The sequence below is a fragment of the Lepidochelys kempii genome, chromosome 11, assembly GCF_965140285.1.
Source record: "Lepidochelys kempii isolate rLepKem1 chromosome 11, rLepKem1.hap1, whole genome shotgun sequence".
Taxonomy (NCBI): domain Eukaryota; kingdom Metazoa; phylum Chordata; order Testudines; family Cheloniidae; genus Lepidochelys; species Lepidochelys kempii.
The window spans coordinates 79,396,894-79,423,612 of record NC_136390.1 but is presented as its reverse complement, the minus strand read 5'-3'; the positions used below and the strand labels follow the sequence as shown (position 1 = coordinate 79,423,612).

Sequence of the window (26,719 nt, the reverse complement as noted above, 5' to 3'; positions counted from 1 at the left end):
CACCAATTTGCCTAGGTGACTACAGACCCAGACCCTTGGATCTTAAGAACAATGAACAATCCTCCCAACACTTGCACCCCCCCTTTCCTGGGAAATGTTGGATAAAAAGCCTCACCAATTTGCATAGGTGACCACAGACTTGGATCTGAGAACAATGAAAAAGCATTCAGTGTTTTACAAGAAGACTTTTAATAAAAAATAGAAGTAAATAGAAATAAAGAAATCCCCCCTGTAAAATCAGGATGGTAGATATCTTACAGGGTAATTAGATTCAAAAACATAGAGAACCCCTCTAGGCAAAACCTTAAGTTACAAAAAAGATACATAGACAGAAATAGTTATTCTATTCAGCACAATTCTTTTCTCAGCCATTTAAAGAAATCATAATCTAACACATACCTAGCTAGATTACTTACTAAAAGTTCTAAGGCTCCATTCCTGGTCTATCCCTGGCAGAAACCAGCATACCGACAGACACAGACCCTTTGTTTCTCTCCCTCCTCCCAGCTTTTGAAAGTATCTTGTCTCCTCATTGGTCATTTTGGTCATGTGCCAGCGAGGTTACCTTTAGCTTCTTAACCCTTTACAGGTGAGAGGAGCTTTCCCCTGGCCAGGAGGGATTTCAAAGGGGTTTAGCCTTCCCTTTATATTTATGACAAAAGTCCATCCTTAAATGTGGACCTCAACATCTTTTGGGCTTAACTGTGCTGCATTTGTCTCCTGTTTGGTCCTCAGCGTTCTGGGTCTTCCCACAAATGTCTTTCTCTTGGAGATCTAAAATCAGCACTTGCTGCAATCCATGGGCTGAGGCTCCCATCAGAGACCTTTTCTTACTGACTCCCTACTCTTCCTGCTGGGAGGCTCCCTGAAGTGCCTAATTCAGTCTCTTCCTTTCCTAGTTTGGATTCTGGGAGCATCCCCCTTCTGCCAGCTGGACCAGAGGCTGCCTGCCTTTCACTCCTTCCTTCTATTCACCCACAATAGGTCCCCTCTAGTTTCACTCCAAAGTGATCAGATTGGCTTCGGGAAAGGGACTTGGCTGCCCACCAAAACTTGCTCTGACCAATCCCAAAGATGTCTGTTGCAATATTTTAGCCGTTTTCTTTCTTACTATCTGGCTTGGGGTTCTGCAGAGAAAAAGCTGGAAAAGTATAAGTGGACAGTGAGAGGCAACTTTGTATCTTAATAACTAAGATGTCTGATGTGCCTTCTGTGTCTGTTTCTTATATCCTCACAGATAACCACTCCGCTCCTCCTGACGTAACAACGGGTCTTGTGGAACACTTGCATCATGAGCGACCACAAGTAGCGTCAGTACGAGGAATTCCTAGGGGCTACAACAGCAGCATACTAGAAACTGCAGATGGTGAATATGTCAAAATGATTCCACTCTCCAACACCTGGCCATTTTTCTGCATCACTGAATAGACAGAGTCTATATAACATTTGCCATGGTACCTGACTTGCCTATGCAGTGTACCATAGGCTATTATATTTGCTGTTTGTTCAGTACCAGCAATGGTTATAGCTTTCCAGTTAGACTCTCATCAGTAATATTTGGATAATCTCTTTTCTAGAAGTATGTTGTCATTCAGATTCAGACTTGAGTAGTTCAGTGTGTATATGGCAGGGACTGAAGCTTAGGGATCAGAGAGAGGATTGCAACTGTTCTTATAGAGTAAAAGATTCAAACATGAAGTGAAGTTGACTGGAATGATGTTTTGTAAATCATGCCTTTTGACACACTGTTCTACCCCGTCTTGTATTTTGGAAGATCTGCCTCTGGAAGCTCAGTCCCCTTTCTTTTCCCATTCATGAGCTTCAACAGCACTGTGACAGAGAAAGTCAGTAACTTGGTTCAAAGCTGCTGTGTTCCTTGTGGCCAGGAAGTGGTTCAGAGATGCATATTCCCTCTCCATATGGTTTTTCTTGACACCTGATCCTTTGCTTTCTCAGTACAAGGTGTATTAGTCGTCAAGTTATATGTTGTGTTTTTTTCAGGGCAGATAGTGGCAAGCATGGCACATTGTTTACTGAACCACTTTAATCCTTTAGCGTACTGTTTCATTTCTTTGCCACCATCCTTCCAGCAGAGGGTTTTGAAGAAGTTAATGCTATGTACTAATCAGTCAGAGGGTGGCTACTCTTAGCGATGTGCATCATTCGTTCTCCCTTAGTGGCCAAGTATGCTGCCACTGAAGTGCTCTAAGTCACTGTAATAGCCTAGTGAATGAGAGCTTGGAAATCTATCCCAGGTTTCCCATTTTGCAGTGGGGAATGTTACCACTGGGCAACCAGACTGGCCTATGTCCATCTTTATAGTAAACCTATATGTTTTGTGTGTTTAAAAAAAAAAATCATATAGCATTTTTAGTTTCAAAAACATAATTGTATATTGAATCTCAAACTTGGAAATCCCCAAACTGAGATAAGCAAAAGCTAAAAATAAGTCAGCTCTCTTCTGTCCAGTTGTGTATTGTAGTAGTGTTTTTCTGGCTCTGTGAAACCCTCTAAACCTCACTCAATTTTAAAAAAAATACTATCTCCTTTACAGTATCTTATTTTTTTTACACATTTTGACGTTGAATAAATATTGATGTAGCAAAAACCCTTCATCCTATATAAAACAAACTGAGCATCCCGTTGGTTAATCCTACACCATTACTCAGGTTTATTATCTAACTTTGTAAAGTCAGCATTGTTTGCAGCTAGATTAGATGGTGAGAAGGCACATAGAGTGGGCAAACAGCTAGTAAATAGCATTGCTTTAAAGCAACCTTAATATTTGTTTAAAGCTATTGATGGGGTTGTTTTCCAGACAACTGCCTTTTTCACCCACTTTTTCACTTTCACAGTGTAAATGTGCTCCTCAGTATATGGGCCGATGTTATCAGAAAGATGACAGATTTTGTTTAGGGAGGACAGTATATGTAAGTCTCTGTTCTGCTCATTCTTTATATGAATTTGACAGGTGTTCCAGTGAATAGCAGAGTTTCCTCAAAAATCCAACAACTTCTAAACACCTTGAAAAGACCAAAGCGCCCACCACTGAAAGAGTTCTTTGTTGATGATTTTGAAGAACTACTCGAAGGTAACAGCTGTGTAAGAGCTGTTAACTAATATCTCCACAGTTTTCTGATTGTCCCCACAAGCTATGTGAGAGGAGGGATTTCTGCTTCTTTAAATAGTACTATAAAACATTTTTCCCCTATGCTCTTGGCTTACATCGTGGCAGAGTTGGTGTTCTTTGGCAGCATATTGTTTATCTTTTTTGTCTTTTCCAAGTACAAAACAAGTTACGGTATGTCCAGTATTTCAGATTGTCAGACCTTGTGCCAACACTAGTGTAGAATATCACAGCTCTTTTAATTATTTTAACTTTTGCTATTAATACTGCTAGATGTCACTAAATAAACATTGTTTTCTTTTTTGCAGATTTCATATTTAATATTGCATGTTTAATATTCTTATGTTAATAGCAGTCCCACCAGTTGCAACCACTATAATTATATTTGCAAAATAGTTTTTTCTAACTTTTTTTTGCACGTGTTCAAAAATTTATGAAACATTCATCTTTGAGGCTGACCTTTTCAAAAGATGATTTTATTTAAATCTTCAATAAGAGCAAAATTATAGTAATATAATATGATGAGTAAATAATATAATAATATTAATAATGAGTAATATACTATGAGTAGTATAGTATGATGATGGGAGGTTTTTTTACCTTAAAATATTAGGAATGTCAAATGTTCTCTAATCCTAAGCCTAATCGTGATCTCTTTTTGTATTGTAGTTCATATCTAAGGGCTGGTCTACACGACTGCTTAAGTCAGTGTAACTTGCATCGCTCAGGGGTGTGAAAATGACACCCCCCTGTGTGACATAAGTTACGTCGACTTAAAGCACTGTCCATACCACGCTATGAAAGGCGAGAGACGCTCTCCCAGTGACATAGCTTCCACCTTTCACAGAGGTGGACTAATTATGCCGACGGCACAGCGCTCTCCCGTTGGCATAGTGCGTGTTCCCCAGATGCGCTACAGCAGCACAGTTGCATCGGTGCAGCTGTGCCGATGTAGCATGGTAGTGTAGACTTGTCCTAACACACAGAAGCAATGTACTGGTTTGGCTTTTGATACGCTGATACGTGCTCTGTCTAAATATATTCTACAATCCTACCTGTCCCCCAGTCCTCTCAAACCTTTAGCATCAATCATGTGGGAACTTAGTGCCCAAAAATGAACATCCCTCTAATCCAGTGTTCTCAGCTTTGGTCCACCGCTTGTTCAGGGAAAGCCCCTGGCCGGCCAGGCCGGTTTGTTTACCTGCCGTTTCCGCAGGTTCGGCCGATCGCGTCTCCCACTGGCCACGGTTCGCTGCTCCAGGCCAATGAGGGCTGCAGAAAGCAGCACGGGCCGAGGGATGTGCTGGGTGCCCTTCCCGCAGCCCCCACTGGCCTGGAGCTGCGAACCGCAGCCAGTGGGAGCCACGATCGGCCAAACCTGTGGACGCACCAGATAAACAAATCGGCCTGATGCGCCAGGGGCTTTCGCTGAACAAGCAGTAAACCAGAGTTGAGAACCACTGCTCTAATAATTGGGAATGCTACCTTTCTACTAACCTGTCCCCAGTTGCTGCCTATCTTGCCTCTATGCAAACAAGCAGAAGACATGTTAGCAGAAGTGTCTTTTTCCCACAGCAGAGCTGTAGAGTGATCTTGGGATTCAAATTCACTAGTCATCTGTCCAAGTCTTTTGTGAAATAGAAGATTTGGAATTTAAAAAATGCCAGCCAAGGTAAACACTTTCTGACAAGGAGGAAGCCCACAGATCCTTAAACAGCATCATCTTAAAAATGAAATAAGCCACTACAGCTGTGAGAAACGGAGAGGTGGAACTGGTTAATGGACTCCAGAGATGTTAAGTATGACACATGCATTTCAAGCATAAAATTTTGTAATTTTAATGTTCTTCTTCGTTTAGTACAACAGCCTGACCCAAATCAGCCAAAGCCAGAGGGAGGTCAGATGACTGTACTTAAAGGCGAACCCTTAGGTGTGGTTACCAACTGGCCCCCATCACTCCTGGCTGCTCTGCAGCGCTGGGGGACCACCCAGCCAAAAACCCCATGTCTAACTGCATTGGATACAACCGGGAAAGCCATCTATACTCTTACCTATGGCAAGTATTGACTTTGGTACCTTTAATAAAAATGGGGAAAAAATTGAAAGAGGAAGAGCTGGTTATTTGGGAATGAGCCATTTGCTTCACTCGGTATAAAAGAGACTTGCTGAATACAGTACATTTTTCTGTCACTTTTGAGACTCCTATGTAGGTGTGGATTGTGGTATCCTGGACCACTGAATATTGACTTTATCTTAGAGAGGATGAAAAATGTAGTTTGGAGGGGGAATGTACAATAGGGATCTGCACTGATTCTCCAAGAAATGGCTTTTTCATCAGCAATAAGCATAGTAATTCATTGGACTTGCTCACTAGAAGACAGGTTTCAGAGTAACAGCCGTGTTAGTCTGTATTCGCAAAAAGAAAGGGAGTACTTGTGGCACCTTAGAGGCTAACCAATTTATTTGAGCATAAGCTTTTGTGAGCTACAGCTCACTTCATCGGATGCATACCGTGGAAAGTGTAGAAGATCTTTTTATACACACAAAGCATGAAAAAATACCTCCCCCCACCCCACTCTCCTGCTGGTAATAGCTTATCTAGAGTGGGGTAGGGGGAGGTATTTTTTCATGCTTTGTGTGTATAAAAAGATCTTCTACACTTTCCACAGTATGCATCCAATGAAGTGAGCTGTAGCTCACGAAAGCTTATGCTCAAATAAATTGGTTAGTCTTTAAGGTGCCACAAGTACTCCTTTTCTTCTCACTAGAAGAGGAGACTAAAGACAACCCTCCTTTGTGAGGTTTTCTTGTATGTAGAGCAGAAAGGGACAGATGACTAGAACAAAGTGCACTCATCAAATTTGAAAAGTAGATACTTCTGGAGCTTGTTCACATGATTACTTAGAACAGAAGTTCTAGAATTCAGAATATGCTAATGGAAGCATAATCGTCAGATAGGAAACTTTGCTCCATCAGTGAACAGGACGTATTCCAGCAGTCAGGTGCTTTTTAGGAGACAATTTGGTTACTCCTCAGTGGCAGCTCAGCAGCATGTTACTTGCAATTATCTTTGCCTTTATGCATTATATTAAAATTTCCTATGAAACATCCAAGGAACTTGACTAGGCAATTATGCAACATTATTTGATAGGTAATTGAATAAATTAATATGAGTAGATGGAGTGGTGGGGCTTTAGCAAGATGGCCAATTGGTCTGAACTGTATTCAGATGCTTTCTTTTGATAGCCATAAATAAAAAATCAGAACTGATATAAATAATGTCTGATAATTAACTATCTTAGAAATTAGTTCTAGTTTAAGCAGAGTAGTTGAAGTCATAGTAATAAATTAGGAGTCCTTTTTAAAAATAGGCAATCCTAAAAAGGTAACCAGTCGTATTTTGAGTTTGTCTAACTGAGATTATTTTTCAGCTCTTTTTCTTGATGATCTTGTTTTTTAGCTAAGTATGAAGTATGATATCATGGCATTCAGGACAGCCAGTTTCTTTATGTACTTTTGTATGTTTAATGTTGAAATAATAGTGGAGCAAAGACCTAGTACCATTCTTAATTAGAGAGTGGGCTAAATGAAAGTGTTGTTCGTAAGATAATTTATCATTTGATGTATGTTTCTGTTATATACTAGTATAAAAGTATTGTAGTCCTGAATATGCTTTTATTAATAATGCAAATCTATCTATATCTGTCAAAATATTCAGTGAAATGTCATTTTAAAAACAGACTTTTAATTCTGGTAGCTGAATTCAAATACTGTGTATGATGTGATTGTTCTAATTACTCTAAAATCAGGAATATTTAATTATTCCTTTTTAGAGTACCAGTCGTACATTTTAAAAACTTTCCTAATGTTCCTTTTGCACATAAGCCATTGCAACATTTGCCCCTACGAATTTGTGGTAGTAAATGTGGGAGAAGGTGACCAACAAAGCTTCTTTAAATGCGGATTATCAGCTGGAAATGAGAAGAGCCAGCACCTTGCCACCAGCCACCTCTTTGCAAATGACCAGCAATTGTTCCAGAGAACACAGCTCGGGAGCCACTGTAATAGAGTACTTTAAAAAGATGCATTTTAACTGACCTAATGCTGACTTTATTTTACCTGGTTTTAAGCTTGAAGAGAGTAAAAGCAGAACTTGGTAAAACCAATAAACTATGTAGAGAAGACCGTGATAACTTAAAGAAAAATTTAGCCTAAATGAAACAGGTGCACAACTGGCTGGAAAACAATATCCAGAGAGTAGTTATCAATGATTCACAATGAAGCTGGAAGGGTATATTGAGTGGGGTCTTCATAAATGATTTGGATAATGGCAGAGAGAGTTATAACTTATAAAGTTTGCAGACGATACCAAGCTGGGAGGTTTGTAAGTGCTTTGGAGGACAGGATTAGAATTCAAAATGATCTTGACAGACTGGAAAGGTGGTCTGAATTAAATAGGATGAAATTCAGTGAGGACAAATGCAAAGTACCCCACTTAGGCAGAAATAATCAACTGCACAAATACAAAATGAGAAATGACTGCCTAGGATGGAGTATTTCAGAAAAGGATCTGGGCTTATAGTGGATCACAGACTAAATATGGGTAAACAATGTAACACCATAGCAAAAAAAGCAAACGTCCTTTTGAGCTGTATTAGCAGGAGTCTTGTAAGCAAGACACGAGAAGTGATTCTCCCGCTCTGCTCTGCGCTGATGAAGCCTCAGCTGGCGTATTATGTCCAGTTCTGGGCACCGTACTTCAGGAAGGATGTGGACAAATTGGAGAAAGTCCAGAGGAGAACAACAAAAATGATTAAAGGTCTAGAAAACATGACCTATGAGGGAAGATTGAAAAAAACTGGGTTTGTTTAGTCTGGAGAAGAGAAGACTGAGGGGGGACACAAGTCTTCAAGTACGTAAAAGGCTGTTACAAAGAGGAGGGTGAGACGTTGTTCTCCTTAACCCAGGAGGACAGGACAAGAAGCAATGGGCTTAAATTGCAGCAAGGAAGATTTAGTTAGACATTAGAAAAAACTTTCTAACTGTCAGGGTAGGTCAGCACTGGAACAGTTTACGTGGGGAAGTTGTGGAATCGCTGTTGGTGGTGGTTTTGAAGAGCAGGTTAGACAAACACCTGTCAGGGATGGTTAGATAATACTTAGTCCTACCTCAGTACAGAAGACTGGACTAGATGACCTCTCAAGGTCTCTTCCAGTCCTATGTTTCTATGATTCATTTAATAGGTTACCATCAAAGGGTCATTTTGAGAAATTGCCCTTTGTATGCATCGTCAGCGGAGAGGAAAGTTGACAAAATGCTGCCAGATATTTTAATGCTCCAGGCAAAAGTTCTTGGGCTAATTTAGTTGTTAAATCACAATTTGCTGAAAGGCAGTTCTCTTAAGTAGAAGTGATGGAAGCCATAGACCCAGTGAATTAGTTACTCAGTAGTTTTTCATACATAATGGTGTTCGCACAATAAGACAGGCAGTAACTCTATTGTGGATAATTTAAGAGCTTTGAGACACCTTAAAAGCACCTAATTTTCAGAAGGTGCTTGGCATTTGCTTTCTAAAAATCAGGCCCCTTCATGGTGTTCCCAGTTGGGGACCCAAGATCACTAGTCAGTGTTTAAAGTGTAGCCTGTTGCTTTTTTATTCTTATATCTGTGCTCTAATTCTAGGCAAACTCTGGAGCCGGAGCTTGAAGTTAGCATATACACTTCTTAACAAACTAACCAGTAAGAATGAACCACTGCTCAAACCTGGACACAGGGTAGGTAACTACTGGCGTTGCGTTGGAGTAAGACTGGAATAATGTTTAAAACTAGATTTGAAAGGAGCTGTGCATTTTGGAACTAAAGTTCTATTGGGAATTTTGCCTGTATTATTTTATTTATATGATGTCCAAAAGTTTGCTGGGTGCTGTACTATCAAGTAATAAGACAGGTCCCTGTAACAAAGAGCTTGCAATCTAAACAGATAGCACGGAGCTGGTGTTACCACATGGTAGGGTGGTATGGCTGGAGGTGGGCAGGTGGGGTGGTCACACAAGGCTTAGAAGTTGAAGGACCTTGCTAGTCCCGCTCTTTCCCTCTGCCCTCCCACCTACAGCTTGCTACCCACTGGTCTGTGCTTCCCATAGATGATGGAGCTGTTGCTTCCATTTGAGCGGCTGGGGAACCACACAGGGAGCTTAGTGCTCCAGGTCAGCTCCCCTTTGTGTCATGGACAACGGGGATGGGGAGCTGCTTGGTCAGGCCAACTCTCCACATTCCCACCATGCTGGTATTTCTCACTGGCTTTGCCTCCTGTCTGAGCCTCATGGAACAAAAGCAGGTCTTCTGGAGAATCCTGAATGAGAGTGAGAGGAGGTTTGTTTGCCATTCTGTTCCTTGCCCCAGAATTCTTGGACACCACATACACACAGCTGTACACTGAACAACACTATTGAAATGGTGTTTATTGCAACAGGGTTTTTGAGTCCTACCTTTGGAATCCTTGTGGTAGGTATGATGTTAAATGAAGTGATTAGATCGTATTAAAATGCTTATTTCAGAATTTATGCTTCGTTTGTACTGAGGCCTTTGGACCTAAAAGTGGCAGTGCTTCAGCAAAAAAACTTCAAAAACAGACTCCAACGAGATACTGCTGAACTGGAATTAATTTGCAAACTGGACACCATTAAATTAGGCTTGAATAAAGACTGGGAGTGGATGGGTCATTACACAAAGTAAAACTATTTCCCCATGTTTAACCCCCCCCCCCCCCGATCCTCACACGTTCTTGTCAACTGCTGGAAATGGCCCACCTTAATTATCACTACAAAAGGTTCCCTTCCCCCCCCCCCACCCCGCTCTCCTGCTGGTAATAGCTCACCTTACCTGATTACTCTTGTTACAGTTTGTATGGTAATATCCATTGTTTCATGGTCTCTGTGTATATAAAATCTCCCCACTGTATTTTCCACTACATGCATCCGATGAAGTGAGCTGTAGCTCACAAAAGCTTATGCTCAAATAAATTTGTTAGTCTCTAAGGTGCCACATGTCGTCCTGTTCTTTTTGAGGTAGCTTGGTAATTCAGACATGGAGCTGGTGTGGTGATTTCTATTAGACAGCTCTTCGGAAGGACTAATCAGGGACAGTATGTGCTGATGTTCAGGCCCGTAACGTACAATTATTCTCAGTTGCTCAAGCCTTTTAACAGTAGACTTTATACTTGACCCTATTGTACCTGGAGTGTGAATTCTTAGCACAGACAAAATGTCAAGTCCTGAAGCTACTGGCCTTGATACTAGCAATGGAAAATCAATGTACCTGATGAGGTCATTTTCATTATTCCAAACATCACTATCACGTTTAATTGGCTAATAAATGTAAGGTAGTGCATTTTTTTCCCTAAAATAAGCAGCTTTCTTCATTCCTTTTTTGTATATTTTTTTTCCTTCAGCAAGCATAGAATTCATAATGAATCACAGTAAGCAAAAGGCCAATGTCAGTACAGTCTCTTGCATGTGCTGTGTACAAATTGCTGTATCATTGGTAAGACAGTAAAGACTGAACAAAATTATGGATGAGTTGGACAGTCAGAAATGGCTTTGTCTCAAAAAAGCTTTGTCACGTCAGTGTAATTATTGCTAAATGCAATATTATATTTAGCATTTCTGGAAAAAAATCTGATTGAAGGGACCTTCTTTATAAGGGGTTTGTGGAAATGAACTACATAAAAGTGAACTGCTCTGTGGAATCCTTTGGTTCAAGAAGATTGTATTGATTATATAATGTATTCACAAGCAGGGAGATCAGTTTGCTTCATCCAGTGAATATGAAGCTTGTATACCTTCCTAAACAATGATGAATGTGCATGTGTGTGCTATGGTGATTACCATTGTTTAAATGTCTCCAGTTCTTGTTATGATCCTGAACAATATGTGGGAAATGTGTTTTCAAAAAGACTCTCTAAAAGACTTTTACCGGCTTTGCTCAATCTTGTTATAGGTGGCTCTCGTATTTCCTAACAGTGATCCTGTGATGTTTATGGTGGCATTTTATGGGTGCCTCCTAGCAGACCTGGTTCCTGTGCCAATAGAAGTACCACTAACAAGAAAGGTAACTGAGTGTGTCAGCAACATTAGGTAGTGAAAATAATCAGTTTTACAAGAGAATATGGCGGTTCCACAGTGTTGCTTTGAGGTACAATGTGCCACAACTAGGCAGAATAATAAGTGAGTTTTTTTGTGGTTAAGGGGATGTGGATGGATAGTTTTTTATGGCTTCAAGAGTAGAGGGATGTTATAAATCCAAACAGCAGTAGAACTGAAGTGTCTGTCTGCAGAAGAAAGCAGCACAGTGCATGAGCTGAACTGATGGTTGTACTTCTCTCTAAATGTTAGATTTTAATGAATGCTAGTATGTTTGTGGAGTGGAATTTAATACCTAACCTGGGAAAACCTGTGATATAAATAATTGAACTGCCCCTTTAGTATATATATGCTTGTAGAGATGTTCATGAATTTTTCAAAGTTCTTTTAACGTTGAATGTTATGATGGCAGTGTTAGTCAACACTGTTAACTAAATCTCTAAATATATGTATTTAAACCTAACTAGCTTCAAGACTGAGCTTGATAAGTTGTTGGGCGGGAAGGTCTGATGGGACGGCCTGCAATGCCATGTGGCCAATCTGTGACTGCTGGCAGCAAATGTCTCCAGCGGCCAGTGATGGGACATTGGATGGGGAGGGTTCTGAGTTACGACAGAATTCTCTCCCAGGAGTCTGGCCCACATGCTCAGGGTCTACCTGATGGCCACAGTTGGGGTCAGGAAGGAATTTTCCCCTGGGTCAGATTGGCAGAGACCCTGGGGGGGGGGGGTTCACCGTCCTCTGCAGCATGGGGTCATTTGCAGGTTTATACTAGTGTAAATGATGGATTCTCTGAAACTTGAAGTCTTTAAACCATGATTTGAGGACTTTAGTAACTCAGCCAGAGGTTCGGGGTCTGTTACAGGAGTGGGTAGGTGAGGCTCTGTCACCTGCGATGTGCAGGTCAGACTAGATGGTCACGATGATCCACTCTGGCCTTAAAGTCTATGAGTTTTTAAAAAATTAAGTTATTTTTAAAATTTTTACCTGTTGTGGAAGATTTTACTATTTTGATTAAATGCTTTATCATACAGTAGAAACTCTTGGATTTTCAATTTAGTTCCCATTCCTGCTAATAATTCCCTCAATTAAAATAAATCTAGGTCTAAACTATCTGTGTTGACACCTTATTCCTTTTTTTAACTTTTTTAACTTTCAGTATAAAAGTTTGCAGCACGTTTCTGTCGTATTAACATTTTTTGTATTCGATCAACTTTAACGTTTTAGATTTTTGGTCTGTGACTCAGTTTTACCCTGAGGGTTTAATGAAGCAGATTTCCTAACCTGAGCTGTAAGGTAGACGGGGTCAGTTAATATCAAAAATATTACTTGCATAGATGAATGTCAGCTCAGGACTATGAAAAATAGACCCTTTCCTATTAATGTTGACATGATCCTGGAAAAACTTGTATGTCATGTTTAACACTGTAGCGTAGCATTGGCCTAGTTCTGTAAATGTATTTAGTCTTCTTCATAGCTCCATGATACTGCCTATCTATCCATTCCATAAGTATGCATTTCTGTGCTTCGCTTGTCCTACAGAAATGCCCCCTCCTTTGTGACTAGAGGTTGTTTTGAGCCATTGTTGAATGTCATCAGCAATATGTTAAAAGCTCTGTACTTTGTAACTATAACATGTTAAAATGTTACTTGTCATAACTCTAAGTACTGTGGATGAAAACAGGCTGTTTGGAGAAAGGCATTTCTAGCGTTTATAGAGGCTACGTTTTCAGCTTGGTAGCAATATAGAACAGCAGTTGATACATATAGGCAGACTAAGGTGGGTCTTCGAGTGATTGCTCATGTGTATTCCACAATAGGTGTGCGTGCTCGCCACGTACACTGGTGCCGGAAGTTTTTCCCTTAGCAGTACCCGTAGGGGGAGCACCCCAGCGACCCCTGGAGTGGCGCCTCCATGGCGCGGTATAAGGGGAGCTGCGTGCTTCCCCCACCCTCAGTTCCTTCTTACCACCAGTGAAGGTGCATCGGAGCTGTGCTGCTCCAGCTCTGCTGTAGCTCGTCCCCAGAACTTTTCGTTCGTTCAGTGCTAGTACCTATCGTTAGTTCGCTGTTACAGTTAGTTCATTTAGTTAGAGTACCCGGGCCAGGGCATGCCCCGCGACCCAGCTTTTAAGGCGTGCAACACTTGTAGGAGATCTAAGTGGTCCACACGCAGACTGTCTACGCTGTTTGGGTGAGACCCATATCAGTGATCGTTACAAAATTTGCAAGTTGTTTAAACCTCGGACTAAGAGAGTGGGCCATTCTCATGGAGTCGGCGCTGACCCCAGCTCCGGTGCGCCGCTCTGAGTCGGCACCAGGCACCACAGCATCGGTGCACAGAGACCTCCCGGTGCCTTTGACTAGTCGGCACCGCTCCCCATCTGTGGGGCATAAGAAGGCTAAGAAAGTACCACCTTCACAGCAGCACCGAGGTAAACCAAGGGCAGAGACTAGACCGATGTCGGGCAGTCCTCGATCCCCTCTAGGCCTCCAACTCACGTTGAGTGGAGTAGCCCACCACGTAGGACCAGGCCTGCCCGGATGTCCGGATGCCGTCCATGCCGGAGGCCCTGCAGGTGGCCAGAGATGTTATGACCATGCCGTAACCAGGAGCGCCGCCGGTATCGGCCCCCACTCCAGAGGCAAGCCACTGCTGGGTTCTCCACAGTTGCCCCTGGCTCAGTATTGGTCTCGGTCGCAGGAACGTTCCTGACGCCGTTCTCCACCCAGCGACCATTCAGGACTCAGTCCACGTGGCTTGTCCTCGACTCCCACCAGACTGTCTGGTTGGGTACTGTCCGACCGGGACTCCCAGAACCGCTCCATGCCACGGAGCAATTACCAATGGGACCGAAGCAGACGTCACCAGAGGTCCTCGTCTCGCAGGGGTTACCGCAGCCAGTCGCAGCATGGACGTCGTCGCCATTCCCGCTCGGAATCCCGCTCCCGGTTCCCGCCGAGGCACTGTCTCTGCAGCCCAGGGCGTAGATCACCAGCACCATGCCGCCATGGGTCCACCCGTCGGAGCAGCAGCTACTGGCGGTACTGGTCCTCCCGGTCCCATGGCAGCAGCAGGTCGTTCATCAGCCTGGTCTCCGCTCGTAGTCAGCCTTCCATGGGCCAGGCTGAACAGCCGGGGCCGTTGCTGCCACAGCAGGTGCAGTGGCATCAGGCCCAGTGGCAGCACGGTACCAGTGGGCACCATGGCCTCTGACGCAGCGCCCGGTGGGGGCCCGCTCGGTAGCCGGAGCCTCAGAGGCGCCGTCGGCCTCTCTCTCCAGGCCCCCAATGAGAGGGTCGGTGGAACATACGTCCTTGGCACCGTGCCTGGAGACCGACCAGGTGGTGGACCCTCCGGTGCCAGCAGATACCCAGAGTACTGTACCAGCTTCCTCGCCGGATGAGGCGATAGCAGCCCCAACCCCCTCCATCCCGCAGGAGGACTTTAGGGCCCATCAAGAACTTTTTTAAAACGGGTGGCATTGAGCCTTCAGCTCCAGGCAGAGGAGCTGGAGGAGCCCTCGGACTCCCTGTTCAATGTACTGTCATCTTCGGCACTGGGCAGGGTGGCTTTGCCCCTCCATGAGGGGGTGGCAAGGATTTCAAATACCCTGTGGCAAACGCCGGCTTCCCTGGCCCCCATCTCAAAGAATGCGGAACGCAAGTACTTTGTACCCACCAAGGGGCACGAGTACTTATACACCCACCCGACGCACAACTCCATGGTGGTTGAGTCGGTCAATCACAGGGAGTGGCAGGGCCAACCAGTCCTCACTCCGAAAAATAAAGACTCAAGAACTAAACAAATTGGAGGATTGGGCCAAAAGAAATCTGACAAGGTTCAACAAGGACAAGTGCAGAGTCCTGCACTTAGGACGGAAAAATCCAATGCACCGCTACAGACTAGGGACCGAATGGCTAGGCAGCAGTTCTGCAGAAAAGGACCCTAGGGGTGGCAGTGGACGAGAAGCTGGATATGAGTCAACAGTGTGCCCTTGTAGCCAAGAAGGCCAATGGCATTTTGGGATGTATAAGTAGGGGCATTGCCAGGAGATCGAGGGACGTGATCGTTCCCCTCTATTCGACATTGGTGAGGCCTCATCTGGAGTACTGTGTCCAGTTTTGGGCCCCGCACTGCAAGAAGGATGTGGAAAAATTGGAAAGAGTCCAGCGGAGGGCAAGAAAAATTATTAGGGGACTGGAACACATGACTTATAAGGAGATGCTGAGGGAACTGGGGATGTTTAGTCTGCGGAAGAGAAGAATGAGGGGGGATTTGATAGCTGCTTTCAACTACCTGAAAGGGGGTTCCAAAGAGGATGGCTCTAGACTGTTCTCAGTGGTAGCAGATGACAGAACAAGGAGTAATGGTCTCAAGTTGCAGTGGGGGAGGTTTAGGTTGGATATTAGGAAAAACTTTTTCACTAGGAGGGTGGTGAAACACTGGAATGCGTTACCTAGGGAGGTGGTGGAATCTCCTTCCTTAGAAGTTTTTAAGGTCAGGCTTGACAAAGCCCTGGCTGGGATGGTTTAATTGGGGATTGGTCCTGCTTTGAGCAGGGGGTTGGCCTAGATGACCTCCTGAAGTCCCTTCCAACCCTGATATTCTATGATTCTGTTATTTTATGAAGGAGGCTGGACTCTTTTAGCAGAAAGATTTATTCATCCTTGAGTTTCCAGTTGTGGGTGGCAAACCACCAGGCTCTCCTGGGCAGATACGAATTCAACTTGTGGGGTTCACTGCTCAAATTCGAGGACTCCCACCAGGAGCGCGATAAGAAAGAGTTCAAGGCGCTGGTGGAGAAGGGTGCAGCTGCTGCCAGGCTGTCCCTGCAGATGGCGTCAGATGCGGCGGACATGGCAGCTTGATCCATGGCCTCAGCGGTGTCCATGAGAAGGGCGTCGTGGCTCCTGCTGTCCGGCGAGGTGCAGTCGGCCATGCAGGATCTCCTGTTTGATGGCAAGGCTCTGTTTGCGGAACAAACGGATACACAGCTGCATGGCATGAAGGACTCCCGCATGACTCTGCAGACCCTGAGTCTTTATGTTCCAGCTCCAGCCAAAACTAAGTTTAAGCCGCAGCAGGTCCCTGCTCCGGATGCCCAGCCTAAGTACGAGGCTGCCAATAAAAAGTCGGGAGACTATAAGAGGCGCGCTCAGCGGCAGTCACGGCCTGCCCCGCAGCCTGGGTCCTCCAAGGGCAAGCAGGCAGGGAAAAGGCAGCTTTGATGGGACGCCGGGGTGCACCCTGACAGTTCGCGAAGGGAATCCCCCCTCAGTAAAGCTTCCTTCTGCAATTGGTTGTGTGCTTTCCTCCCGGAGTGGTTGCAACTAACCTCAGACCGCTGGATCCTCAACACAGTCTCCCGGGGCTAGACGCTGCAATTTGTTTTGCCCCCACCCAACCATCCTCCACCCCCATTCCTTCTGGGGGATCCTTTGCACGAAGCCCTCCTAGAGTAGGAGGTGGGGCGGCTCCTAGACCTGGGAGCAGTGGAAATGGTCCCCGGGGAGTTCAGAGGCAAGGGGTTCTACTCCTGCTATTTCCTTATTCTGAAGGCCGAAGGGGGACTCAGGCCCATCCTGGACTTGCGGGATCTGAACCAGTTTATGGTCAAACTCAAGTTTCGCATGGTCTCCCTGGCCTCCATCATCCCCTCCCTGTATCCAGGGGATTGGTACGCTGCCCTGGATCTGCAGGATCCATATTTCCACATCCACATATTTGAGGGGTACAGACGCTTCCTCCATTTCCTGGGGGACAGAATCACTACCAATTTATGGTCCTCCCTTTTGGCCTATCCACTGCCCCAAGGGTGTTCACAAAATGTATGTTGGTGGTGGTAGCCTATCTCAGGTGCTGGGGGGTCCAGATCTTTCCCTACCTGGATGATTGGCTGGTCAAGGGCAGCTCCTGGTTGCAGGTGCAGGATCATGTGACGCTTCTATTGTCCACATGTGCTGCCTTGGGCCTGTTAGTAAACGACACCAAGCCCACGTTAGTCCTGGTCCAGCACATAGTTTATCGGGGCACTCCTAAATGCCTCATCGGCCACGGCTTTCCTCCCACCAGACAGATTCGAGACCCTAAAAGGCCTCATCGACACGGTCACAAAGTTCCCTGTGACAACAGCCAGAGCGTGCCTCCAGCTCCTGGGTCACATATCGGCATGCACGTATGTGGTCTGCCAGGCTCCGAATGAGGACCCTCCAGCTTTAGCTGGCCTCGGAGTTCTCCCAGGCCCGGGACAGGTTCTGCTCCGGGGGGGTCTGGGAAAGGGCGGTATCTCCGATCCCTTCCTTCTGTCCTGGTCGGACCAGTTTCTCTGTGCGTTCCCTCTCATCAGCAGGGTCCTGGAGAAAGTAACAATGGACAAGGCCCGGGTTCTCCTGATTGCCCCGGCATGGCCCCGCAGCATTGGTACGGGACCCTCATGGCCTGGCAGTGGCTCTGCCGCAGCCATTGCCGCTCCACCCGGACCTGCTCTCCCCCAGGACCGGGGCCGCCTCCTCCATCCCAACCTAGCGGCTCGCCACCTCACGGTGTGGCTGCTCAATGGCTAGGCGGGGAGGAGCAGATGTGTTTGGAGGGGGTCTAGCTCTTCTGGAAAGTAGGCGGCCCTCCACAGGCCGCGCCTACGTGGTGAAGTGGTCCTGGTTCTCCAGATGGGCCACCGAGCAGAGCAGGGTGTTTCCCTGGTGGCCGCCCCGATCCAGCTTATCCTGGACTACCTCCTTCACGTTAGAGCCCAGGGCCTGGCGCCCTTGTTGGTCAGGGTGCACCTGGCGGCCATATCGGCCTTCCATCCGCCGGTGCAGGGACACACGGTGTTCTCACATGCTATGACTAGACAATTCCTTAAGGGATTGGACTGTCTTTTTTCCATGTGCTAGGCCCCCTGTCCCGCCGTGGGACCTGAACTTGGTGTTATCCCGTCTCTCGGGGCCCCCGTTTGAACCTCTGGCCACATGCTCCTAGTCTCACCTCTCATGGAAGGTTGCCTTCCTGGTTGCTATCACATCGGCGAAGCAGGTCTCAGAGTTCAGGGCCCTGACCTCCGAACTCTCATACACGGTTTTTCATAAGGATAAGGTTCAGCTCCGCCCACACCCCGCATTCCTACCTAAGGTGGTCTCTGCCTATCACTTGGGCCAGGACATTTTCCTGCCTGTCCTCTGCCCCAAGCCGCATGCGTCCAGTGAGGAACGCCGCCTCCACTCGCTCGACATGCGTAGGGTGCTGGCATTCTACCTGGAATGGACTAAGCTGTTCAGGAAGTCCTCTCAACTGTTTGTTGCCTCAGCTGAACACATGCAGGATCAGTCGATTTCCACCCAGCGCCTCTCCCATTGGATCACCTCGTGCATTCGCACCTGTTATGATCTGGCGGGCATTCCCCCGCCATCCATTGTAAAGGCACACTCAACTCAGGCCCGGGCCTCATCGGCTGCCTTTGTAGCCCAGGTCCCTATCCAGGTTATTTGTAGGGCCGCCACTTGGTCGTTGGTTCGCACGTTTACCTCGCACTACGCGATTGTCTCCCAAACCAGGGATGACGCCGGGTTCGGCAGGGCTGTACTCCGTCCCAGGGATCTGTGAACTCCTCCCACCTCCAACAGGTATAGCTTGGAATCACCTATTGTGGAATACACATGAGCAACCACTCTAAGAAGAAAAGACAGTTACCTTTTTCCATAGCTGGTGTTCTTCAAGATGTGTTGCTCATGTCCATTGCACACCCCACCCTCCTTCCCCTCTGTCGGAGTTGTCTGGCAAGAAGGAACTGAGGGTGGGGGGAGCACGCAGCTCCCCTGATACCGCACCATGGAGGCACCGCTCCAGGAGTCACAGGGGGCGCTCCCCCATTTCGGGTACTGCTAGGGGGAAGACTTCCGGCACCCGTGCATATGGCGAGGACGCACATCTGTTGTGGAATAGACATGAGCAACACATCTCGAAGAACACTAGTTACAGAAAAGGTAACTGTCTTTTTTCCTGGATTTAGGAACTTACGTTTATTTAAAAATAAGAAAGGAACATCTCTGTTGCGTTGAATTACACATCTCTGAGTTACTCACAACAGAGAGGTGCATCCAAATGAATAGGAGTCACAGGAGATCAAGGATTTGGATAGGCACTCTCATATTGCAGTAATGGGCACCAGAAAACAGGGAGACATTTAAAGCAACTGTACATGTGTGAAGGCTAAGAAATGCGGTGTCTGGAAACACATGATTATTCATATGTAACTTCTTAACGTCTTCTAAGCATGGCAGAATTGCAGAAAACTCTAAGCTTTACTATTTGCATATTTACAATAACATCATGGTTTTTCTACAGGATGCTGGCAGCCAACAGATTGGATTTCTCTTGGGCAGTTGTGGAGTAACGTTAGCTTTGACAACGGACGTTTGTCAAAAAGGCCTTCCAAAAGCTCAAACTGGGGAGGTAGTTACATTCAAAGGTACATTTTTTGTTATCCATTATTTTTCTGCAGAGCAAAGAACATAGATATTGAATGCTACTGTACAATTACTAGTTTGATTGTGATTACACATTTCTAACTGTACATATGAAGGAAGAAGGAAGAGAAATCTGAAAACTGTCTGCCTCTTGTCAAAAGAGTGCTTTGATCAAGCTGTTAATGATTTTCATTCCACATTTCCCCCAGCAGCATGATTCTGGTGCTTTTGCTTAGCTAGTTGTTGCTGTCCCAGAATATTGAAAAACAAAATATTTCTTTGGAAGTGTTTTAATAATTTTTGTCTTGTTTTTAATTTAAGGTTGGCCTCGTCTTGTTTGGTTTGTGATGGATGGAAAGCATCTCGCAAAACCAGCCAAGGACTGGCATCCACAAGTACGGGATGCCAGTGCTGATATCGCTTATATTGAGGTAAACAAATGCAGTAAGCTTAGCAAGTACTTACGCTACGGTCACCTGTTCCACAGAGCACTTTATTGTTCTCTTTGTAGTCCTGAGAGATTGTAAATTACTTAATTTTTCAGTGTAGAGCAAGAAATTGTCCCAGTCTCTGAATCTTTCACCAGCTAGTTATGATCCCAACATCTGACCGTCAATGTCTTTTTCCTTTCCTTTATATCTGACCTTAAGTGATGCTAGAAAGTATCACTCTGTATCTGACACATGGGTTCCATCATTGATTTCCACTCTTGTACTGAATGTATCCATTCTCTTGCTCTCCCTCTGTCCTTACTGAAAACAGTCAGTGTGTAAATGATTATCTCGCCATGTGATCGGATGTATCATTTTATTTGTAATCCTGTGGCTTGTTCCTTTGGGTAACATTTTCAGAAGTGCCTAAGTGACTTTTATTCTTGCAATGAGACGTAGGCTCCTAAGTCACCTAGACCATTTGAAATTTTTACCCTGTATCTATATCCTCGTTGTGTGTCTCACATTTACATGGTAAGTTTTCAGTGCATGGACCATGTCTCTCAATCTCTGTAAGGTGTCATGAAAAGTTATGGTGCTATAGATTATACATAAATATTATTTCTCCCCTAAAACTAAGTGCAGTACCTTTCCCCCACACCTTGTTTCCATATAAATAGGAGCATCAGACTGTCACTGTAATGTTGTGCTCTCCTCTTACTCAGTCACCTAGCTTAGAATCTTTTTGCTTTTGTTTTTATAGCAGCAGCCCTCCCCACCCAGTTATGCTCATCTTTGCTTTTGAGGCTTTCACCCAGCCTTTCATTCTGAGTTACCACATTTTCACTTTTAAATTCCCATACCAGGTTGGAAGTGTAAACTTTGCATTATAGAAAACTTAACCATCTTCCTTCCAAGAATCCTATGACGTACTCAAGGATAGTGTCAGATGCACCCTCGGTATTTATTTGTGTTACAGTAGCACCCGTTGTGCTGGGCACTGTACAAATACGTAGTCAGAGGCAAAGAGTTTACTGCCCCAAAGATTTTACAATGTACATAGACAAGTAATGAACAAAGGGAGGGGAAAGGGATACAATGTCAGCAAAGTGGCAGGGTGGTGATAATCATGTATTGATGGTGTTCCATTTTGGGGGGTCACTGGGACAAGTAATTTACAAATGGTAAGGGACAGGGAAACAATCAAAATATGTACAAAAAGAAAAGGAGGACTTGTGGCACCTTAGAGACTAACAAATTTATTTGAGCATAAGCTTTCGTGAGCTACAGCTCACTTCATCGGATGCATACTGTGGAAAGTGTAGAAAATCTTTTTATACACACAAAGCATGAAAAAAAGTGAGCTGTAGCTCACGAAAGCTCATGCTCAAATAAATTGGTTAGTCTCTAAGGTGCCACAAGTCCTCCTTTTCTTTTTGCGAATACAGACTAACACGGCTGCTCCTCTAAGTATGTACAGTTTAACATACCGTACACACACAAAGACGCCCCTCAAATTAATCGTCGTTAGTTGGCTAACTTCAATTATTAAACAAACGTAAATTTTCTCTTTTCAGTATAAGACAAGTAAAGAGGGCAGCGCAATGGGCATCACTATATCTCATGCGTCCATGCTGGCCCACTGTCACGCATTGACCCAGTCATGCGGTTACTCAGAAGGTACGTTCCGTAGAGGTTCTTCAAAAATAATACATATTGATATTTACATTAAGCAAAACATACTGTATCTTATGTTGGGAAAGCATTTTTAGTGCCCTATCTCCAGTCTTAGTGACATTTTTCATTGTTGAAGGAAAGTGCTGTTTACTTGCTTGTAATTGACATGAAATATGAAGAAAAATAAGGAGCCACTTGTAACTTCATCCACAGCATGTATTAAGTAGTTCTAATCTGAGACCCTTGTTAACCTGCTCAGTTGATTGTATGTGTCCATCTCATACCACCTAATTCCACACTGTTGAGAAAAAAAAGTCTTCTGTGACCATACGTGTTAGCAACGTACTAGTTAAAACACAAGTTGAAATAAATAGAACTAATATTTGATTTCTTGGACAATCCAAGTAAATCTTGCAACTCTGAAAGGGTTAATCAGCAACAACTTTTGCTGATCAGACTGAAGGCTTCACAACAGTGGAAGGATCAATATCTTTATTGTATTATGAATATGTGGCCTGTTTTTTCCCGTGCAGCTGACAGTAGTACGCTCCCAATGTGCATGTGCTGTTGGAATAACTGCATGTGCAGAAAATCACACCCCAGAAGAACAGCCAATACAGGGGGGGCTAACTGGTCATATTCACAGGGTAGGGTTTTGCCAGCAGTTTCCAATTTTTGATCAGTCTTTAAGCAAAATTATGAATACATGTGTTTCCGCATCAACTTGTAAAAAAAAAAAGTTTGTTTTCGTGTAAGACTTGTATAAATTTATTAAATGTAGCCATTATTATTGGCAATCAGCTTCCCTCCCCCTGAAAGTGTGCTTGCTTTACCCTTTTGTATTTTAAGACAAAATATGTGAAGTGTATGTAAATAGCAGCTGATAGCTTTATCAATTTGAAAGTAAATATATAGCAATCACTGCTCAGAATTGCAACAAAAAAAAAAATCCACATTTTAAAATACACCAGTAAACTATGCCCTTTAGTAAGGGGTAGGCAACTGTATTGAAGCTGTTGTCACAAGTTTAGTATTCAATATTTTTAATTATATGTTTATCCAAATAGCAATCTAGTGTCAACGTAATGCTTTTTAATTTTCAGAAGAATGTTTGCCTTGAATGAATTAAATTAAGGTTTAAAACAATCCATGTTCAATCTGCCTGTCACTTTTTTCTGTTAAAAAGGAATTCACAGAATCTTCAATAACAGCCTTTTTAAAAAAAATACCAAGAATGACTCTTAATTACCAGTACATATCTGTTACCAGTTGGAGACTATTAACAGCAGAGTCCCAATCCCCAACCTGCACTTTTGACTTCATGCTCTCTTTTCTCTAGACTAAACTTGTTAAAACCACTTAATCTGTTCATAAATTTTACCTCCTAATCCTTCTATCATCTTTGTCACCTTTATTTGGATTCCCTTCAGTTTCAATGTCATTTTGGCTCAATCTTCCAAGGTGCTGAGCATTCTGGCCCAATTGCAGCAAAATTGTATACCCCCAAGCCTGCCCCGGCTTGCCCCTGTCATCCTCTCCTCACTCCTCTGCAGTCAAGCAAGTCAGGCTGCTTTCTCCTTCTCCACACTGCCCAGGGACCAACCCAGCAGTGGGGGCAGTAAGAGGATAAGAGAGACAGTCTCCTTGCTTTCTGTTCTAGGCCTGGCACCCAGGAGGAAGATTCCATGGTTCAGCATGCTCAGTCCAGTCAGTACACAGGAGCTATGTGGGGTTGGAGCATGATCATTGTGGATGGTGTTTTCCGAAAATAATTCTGCCAGCTTCTCTCAAACCTCCATTGAGCACGTGCAAACTGATTTTCACTTGTAACTTAGCCAAATTTGGGTGAACTTTCTCAGGACACTAAGCAATCCATCTCTGACAGCAGGGCAATCCTAATTCCAAATCCCTGCTCCGAAACATGAAGGGTGCTAGAGTTTCTCAGTGAGACAAATGTCAAAATGAAGAAAGAAAGAAAGAAAGAGAAAGAAAGAAAGAGAAAACTAACATGGACAAAACAACATTTTTATCTAATCGCATTCTTTGAAACACTCGAACTTTTTTAGCTGAAACTTAAGGTACACACCTATATTCAGCCTGAGATAAAAACCCAGCATGGAAAAATTTCAGCTCAAACTATTAAAGATTAGCAAAGTTGTAAGCAATCGAAAATAAGGTGTTATAATTGAAAGTGTCAGGGGCCAGGCAACCTTAACTATAGGCATCATTGCTTGTGTCATCTGTAACAAATGATGATACAAGGACAATTGTAACAAGTAACTTAAGATGCTGTAGGCTTTAGCAGACTGTGTACACATAATAGGAGCATGGTAATGTGACTTTGGCTTATTCCTTTTCTGAAAGTCTTACAAATTTCACAGCTCCTTTGGGAGATACACCATGCTTCTCAAATGTTCTAAAGGTTTGGCCACTGTGGTGGTCAGCAAATGTAACCAAAGTCTTCATCCACTTTCAGCTGAAACGTTAACAAATGTGCTGGATTTCAAAAGGGAAGCTGGTCTGTGGCACGGAGTTTTAACAGTGAGTGTTTGAATACATTCAATAATGAAGAATTGTATTATTTGTATTATCATAGTGTCTCGGCGCCCAGTCATGGACCAGGGCCCCGTTGTGCTAGGTGCTGTACAAAAAACAGGAGAAAGACCTTTCCTGTCCCAAAGCACTTACAATCTAAATGTCAGGCAAGAGACAGCAGGTGGATAGACACAGACAGACGAGTGCAAGGAGACAGTACTGGGGAGCGGGACAGTCCATGGTCTCTGTACACCAGCAGCTTAGCTGCTGTCAATTTTTTTGCAGGCCTCACAGCAAAGGAGGGTTTTGAGAAGTATTTTGAAGGTGGAGAGTAGGACTAGTTTTGTGGTTGGTTACAAGGAGCTTCCTTAAGTGTGAGGGGCAGCATGGGAGAAAGCATGATGGTGCCTGTTTGAACATGTAACAAACAAGCAGTGGAGGCTGGCATTCTGGGCCATTCAGAAATGGGAGCTGACTTGTTGATACGGAGTGAGATGATAGGGTGGAGATTGGTTGTGAAGGGCCTTGAAAGTGAAGACAAGAAGCTTATGTTTGGCATGATAGAGAAGAGGCAGCCAGTGAAGGGATGCAAAGAAAGAGAAGACGTGGTCAAAGCGATAAGCTAGGGAAACAGTCGTCTCAGCAGCATTCTGAATGGATGTGAGTGAGGCGAGATTGCATTTGTCAAGGACAGAGAAGGATGGTTGTAGTAACCAAGATGCAAGATGATGAGATCTTGGACACAAGGTTTAGCTCTGTGGATGGATCTTAAAGATGTTATGCAGGAATAATCTGCATGACAGTCCCAGCTTGGATGTGAGGACCTAGAGATACGTGTGGGTCACAGATGGCGCACAGGTTACGGGCCTGAGTGACAGGTAGAATAGTGGTATTGTCCACATTGATCGAGAAAGGAGATAGTGGGGAGGGCCTTGGGGAGGAAGATTAAAGAGCTGCGTTTTAGCCATGTTGTGGTTGAGCTGATGGCTAGAAATTCACAAAGAGATGTCAGACCGGCTGAATTTTAGTTTGGACAGGAGACAGATCTGGAGTAGAGAGGTAGATGTGTGAACTGTCCATATAGAGATGGTGGTTGAATTTCTGTTTGCAGATGAGATTGCCAGAGGAAAAAAGTTTTAGAGAAGAGAAGAGGACCTAGGACAGAGCCCTGTGGAATCTGGAGTGGGGGCATTGAGGAAGATCCTTCAAAGGACACACTGAAGGATCGATTAGAGAGGTAGGAGGAGAACAAGAAGAGGACAGTCATAGAAAGCAAGGGAGGACAAGATTTTAAGAAGAGTATGTTGGAGGATAGGGTTTCTCTGGTATTTTGATATCCGAATGAATGAATGAACAAACTACATCAAGGCTTCAAATGACACTTGCTGATATATAGTGATAAATAGATTTAGGCACATAGGAAATGTTGTTTGTTTGGATATATGCATTTATCCTGCTTGTGTGGTGTTAGATGGCACTGAACATGCGCTGCAGCTGTGATATTTTAAATGTATCCGTGTAGTTCATTTACCCTTTGAGACATTTGAACGTTTAACTTACAGAGCGTAATGAACAGAATGCACGTTGTCAGTATCCCCTATGCATTAATGAAGGTTAATCCGCTTTCCTGGATACAGAAAGTCTGCTCATACAAAGGTAATCTGAAAGTACTTTGACTTGATTCATCCATCCCCTAATGAGCCAAAACAAAGAAATTGTGAAGTGTGTTACTGCTGAAATGGGCCAGCTAAGCAAAATTAGAGAAAAACCTAAAACGTTAAAGGGGCGAGAAAAACCTGTTAGTGTACGATTAGATGCCACTGCTATCTTATCACAGCTGATTTCCTTTTGTCACTGCATCCAACTGATGTTTGAGCCTTCCGAGCCTCAGACGTCACTGATACTGCTATTACGTTTTTCTTCAGTGCTGATGTATTTCTGCTGATGCAGATGCACTGAGGAATGAAGAACAAGCCCACCCTTTTGCCTCTTCCCTCTCAGGATGCTGTGTGTGGGAGGGAGAGAAGGTATCCATGCCATGAGAAAGAGCATATTTCTTCAGCTCAGTAGTACTTGGAATGATAGTGACTATTCAACTTCTACAATTAACACAGCCTGGAGGTACTGAAACAACAAGGAGTCCGGTGGCACCTTAAGACTAACAGATTTATTTGGGCATAAGCTTTCATGGGTAAAAAACACACTTCTTCAGATGCATGGAGTGAAAATTACAGATGCAGGGATTATTATACTGACACATGAAGAGAAGCACATAGCACAGTGTAGATACCGCGTTAGGTCGATGAAAGCTATGTCACTCAGCGGAGTGATTTTTTTCACAA

At 44.2% G+C, this 26,719-nt stretch overlaps 1 protein-coding gene across 16 annotated transcripts in view; it reads left to right on the top strand.

Moving 5' to 3' along the window:
• Positions 1–26,719, top strand: part of DIP2A (DIP2 acetate--CoA ligase A) — a 248,545-nt gene that overhangs the window by 157,839 nt on the left and 63,987 nt on the right. For 12 of the 16 annotated variants that reach the window (XR_012154401.1, XM_073306935.1, XM_073306938.1 and 9 more), the window contains 10 exons: positions 1,238–1,366; positions 2,972–3,091; positions 4,986–5,183; positions 8,810–8,901; positions 11,126–11,236; positions 19,613–19,736; positions 20,056–20,165; positions 21,743–21,845; positions 24,319–24,383; positions 25,940–26,033. Coding sequence is in view for 15 of the 16 variants with exons in the window: in XM_073306935.1 (XP_073163036.1) it covers positions 1,238–1,366; positions 2,972–3,091; positions 4,986–5,183; positions 8,810–8,901; positions 11,126–11,236; positions 19,613–19,736; positions 20,056–20,165; positions 21,743–21,845; positions 24,319–24,383; positions 25,940–26,033 (1,146 nt within the window). In the remaining variant the exon portion in view is untranslated. Of the gene's footprint in view, positions 1–1,237; positions 1,367–2,971; positions 3,103–4,985; positions 5,184–8,809; positions 8,902–11,125; positions 11,237–19,612; positions 19,737–20,055; positions 20,166–21,742; positions 21,846–24,318; positions 24,384–25,939; positions 26,034–26,719 lie in introns of those variants that run through there. The other 4 variants (XM_073306937.1, XM_073306948.1, XM_073306936.1 and 1 more) reach the window with 3 other exon arrangements.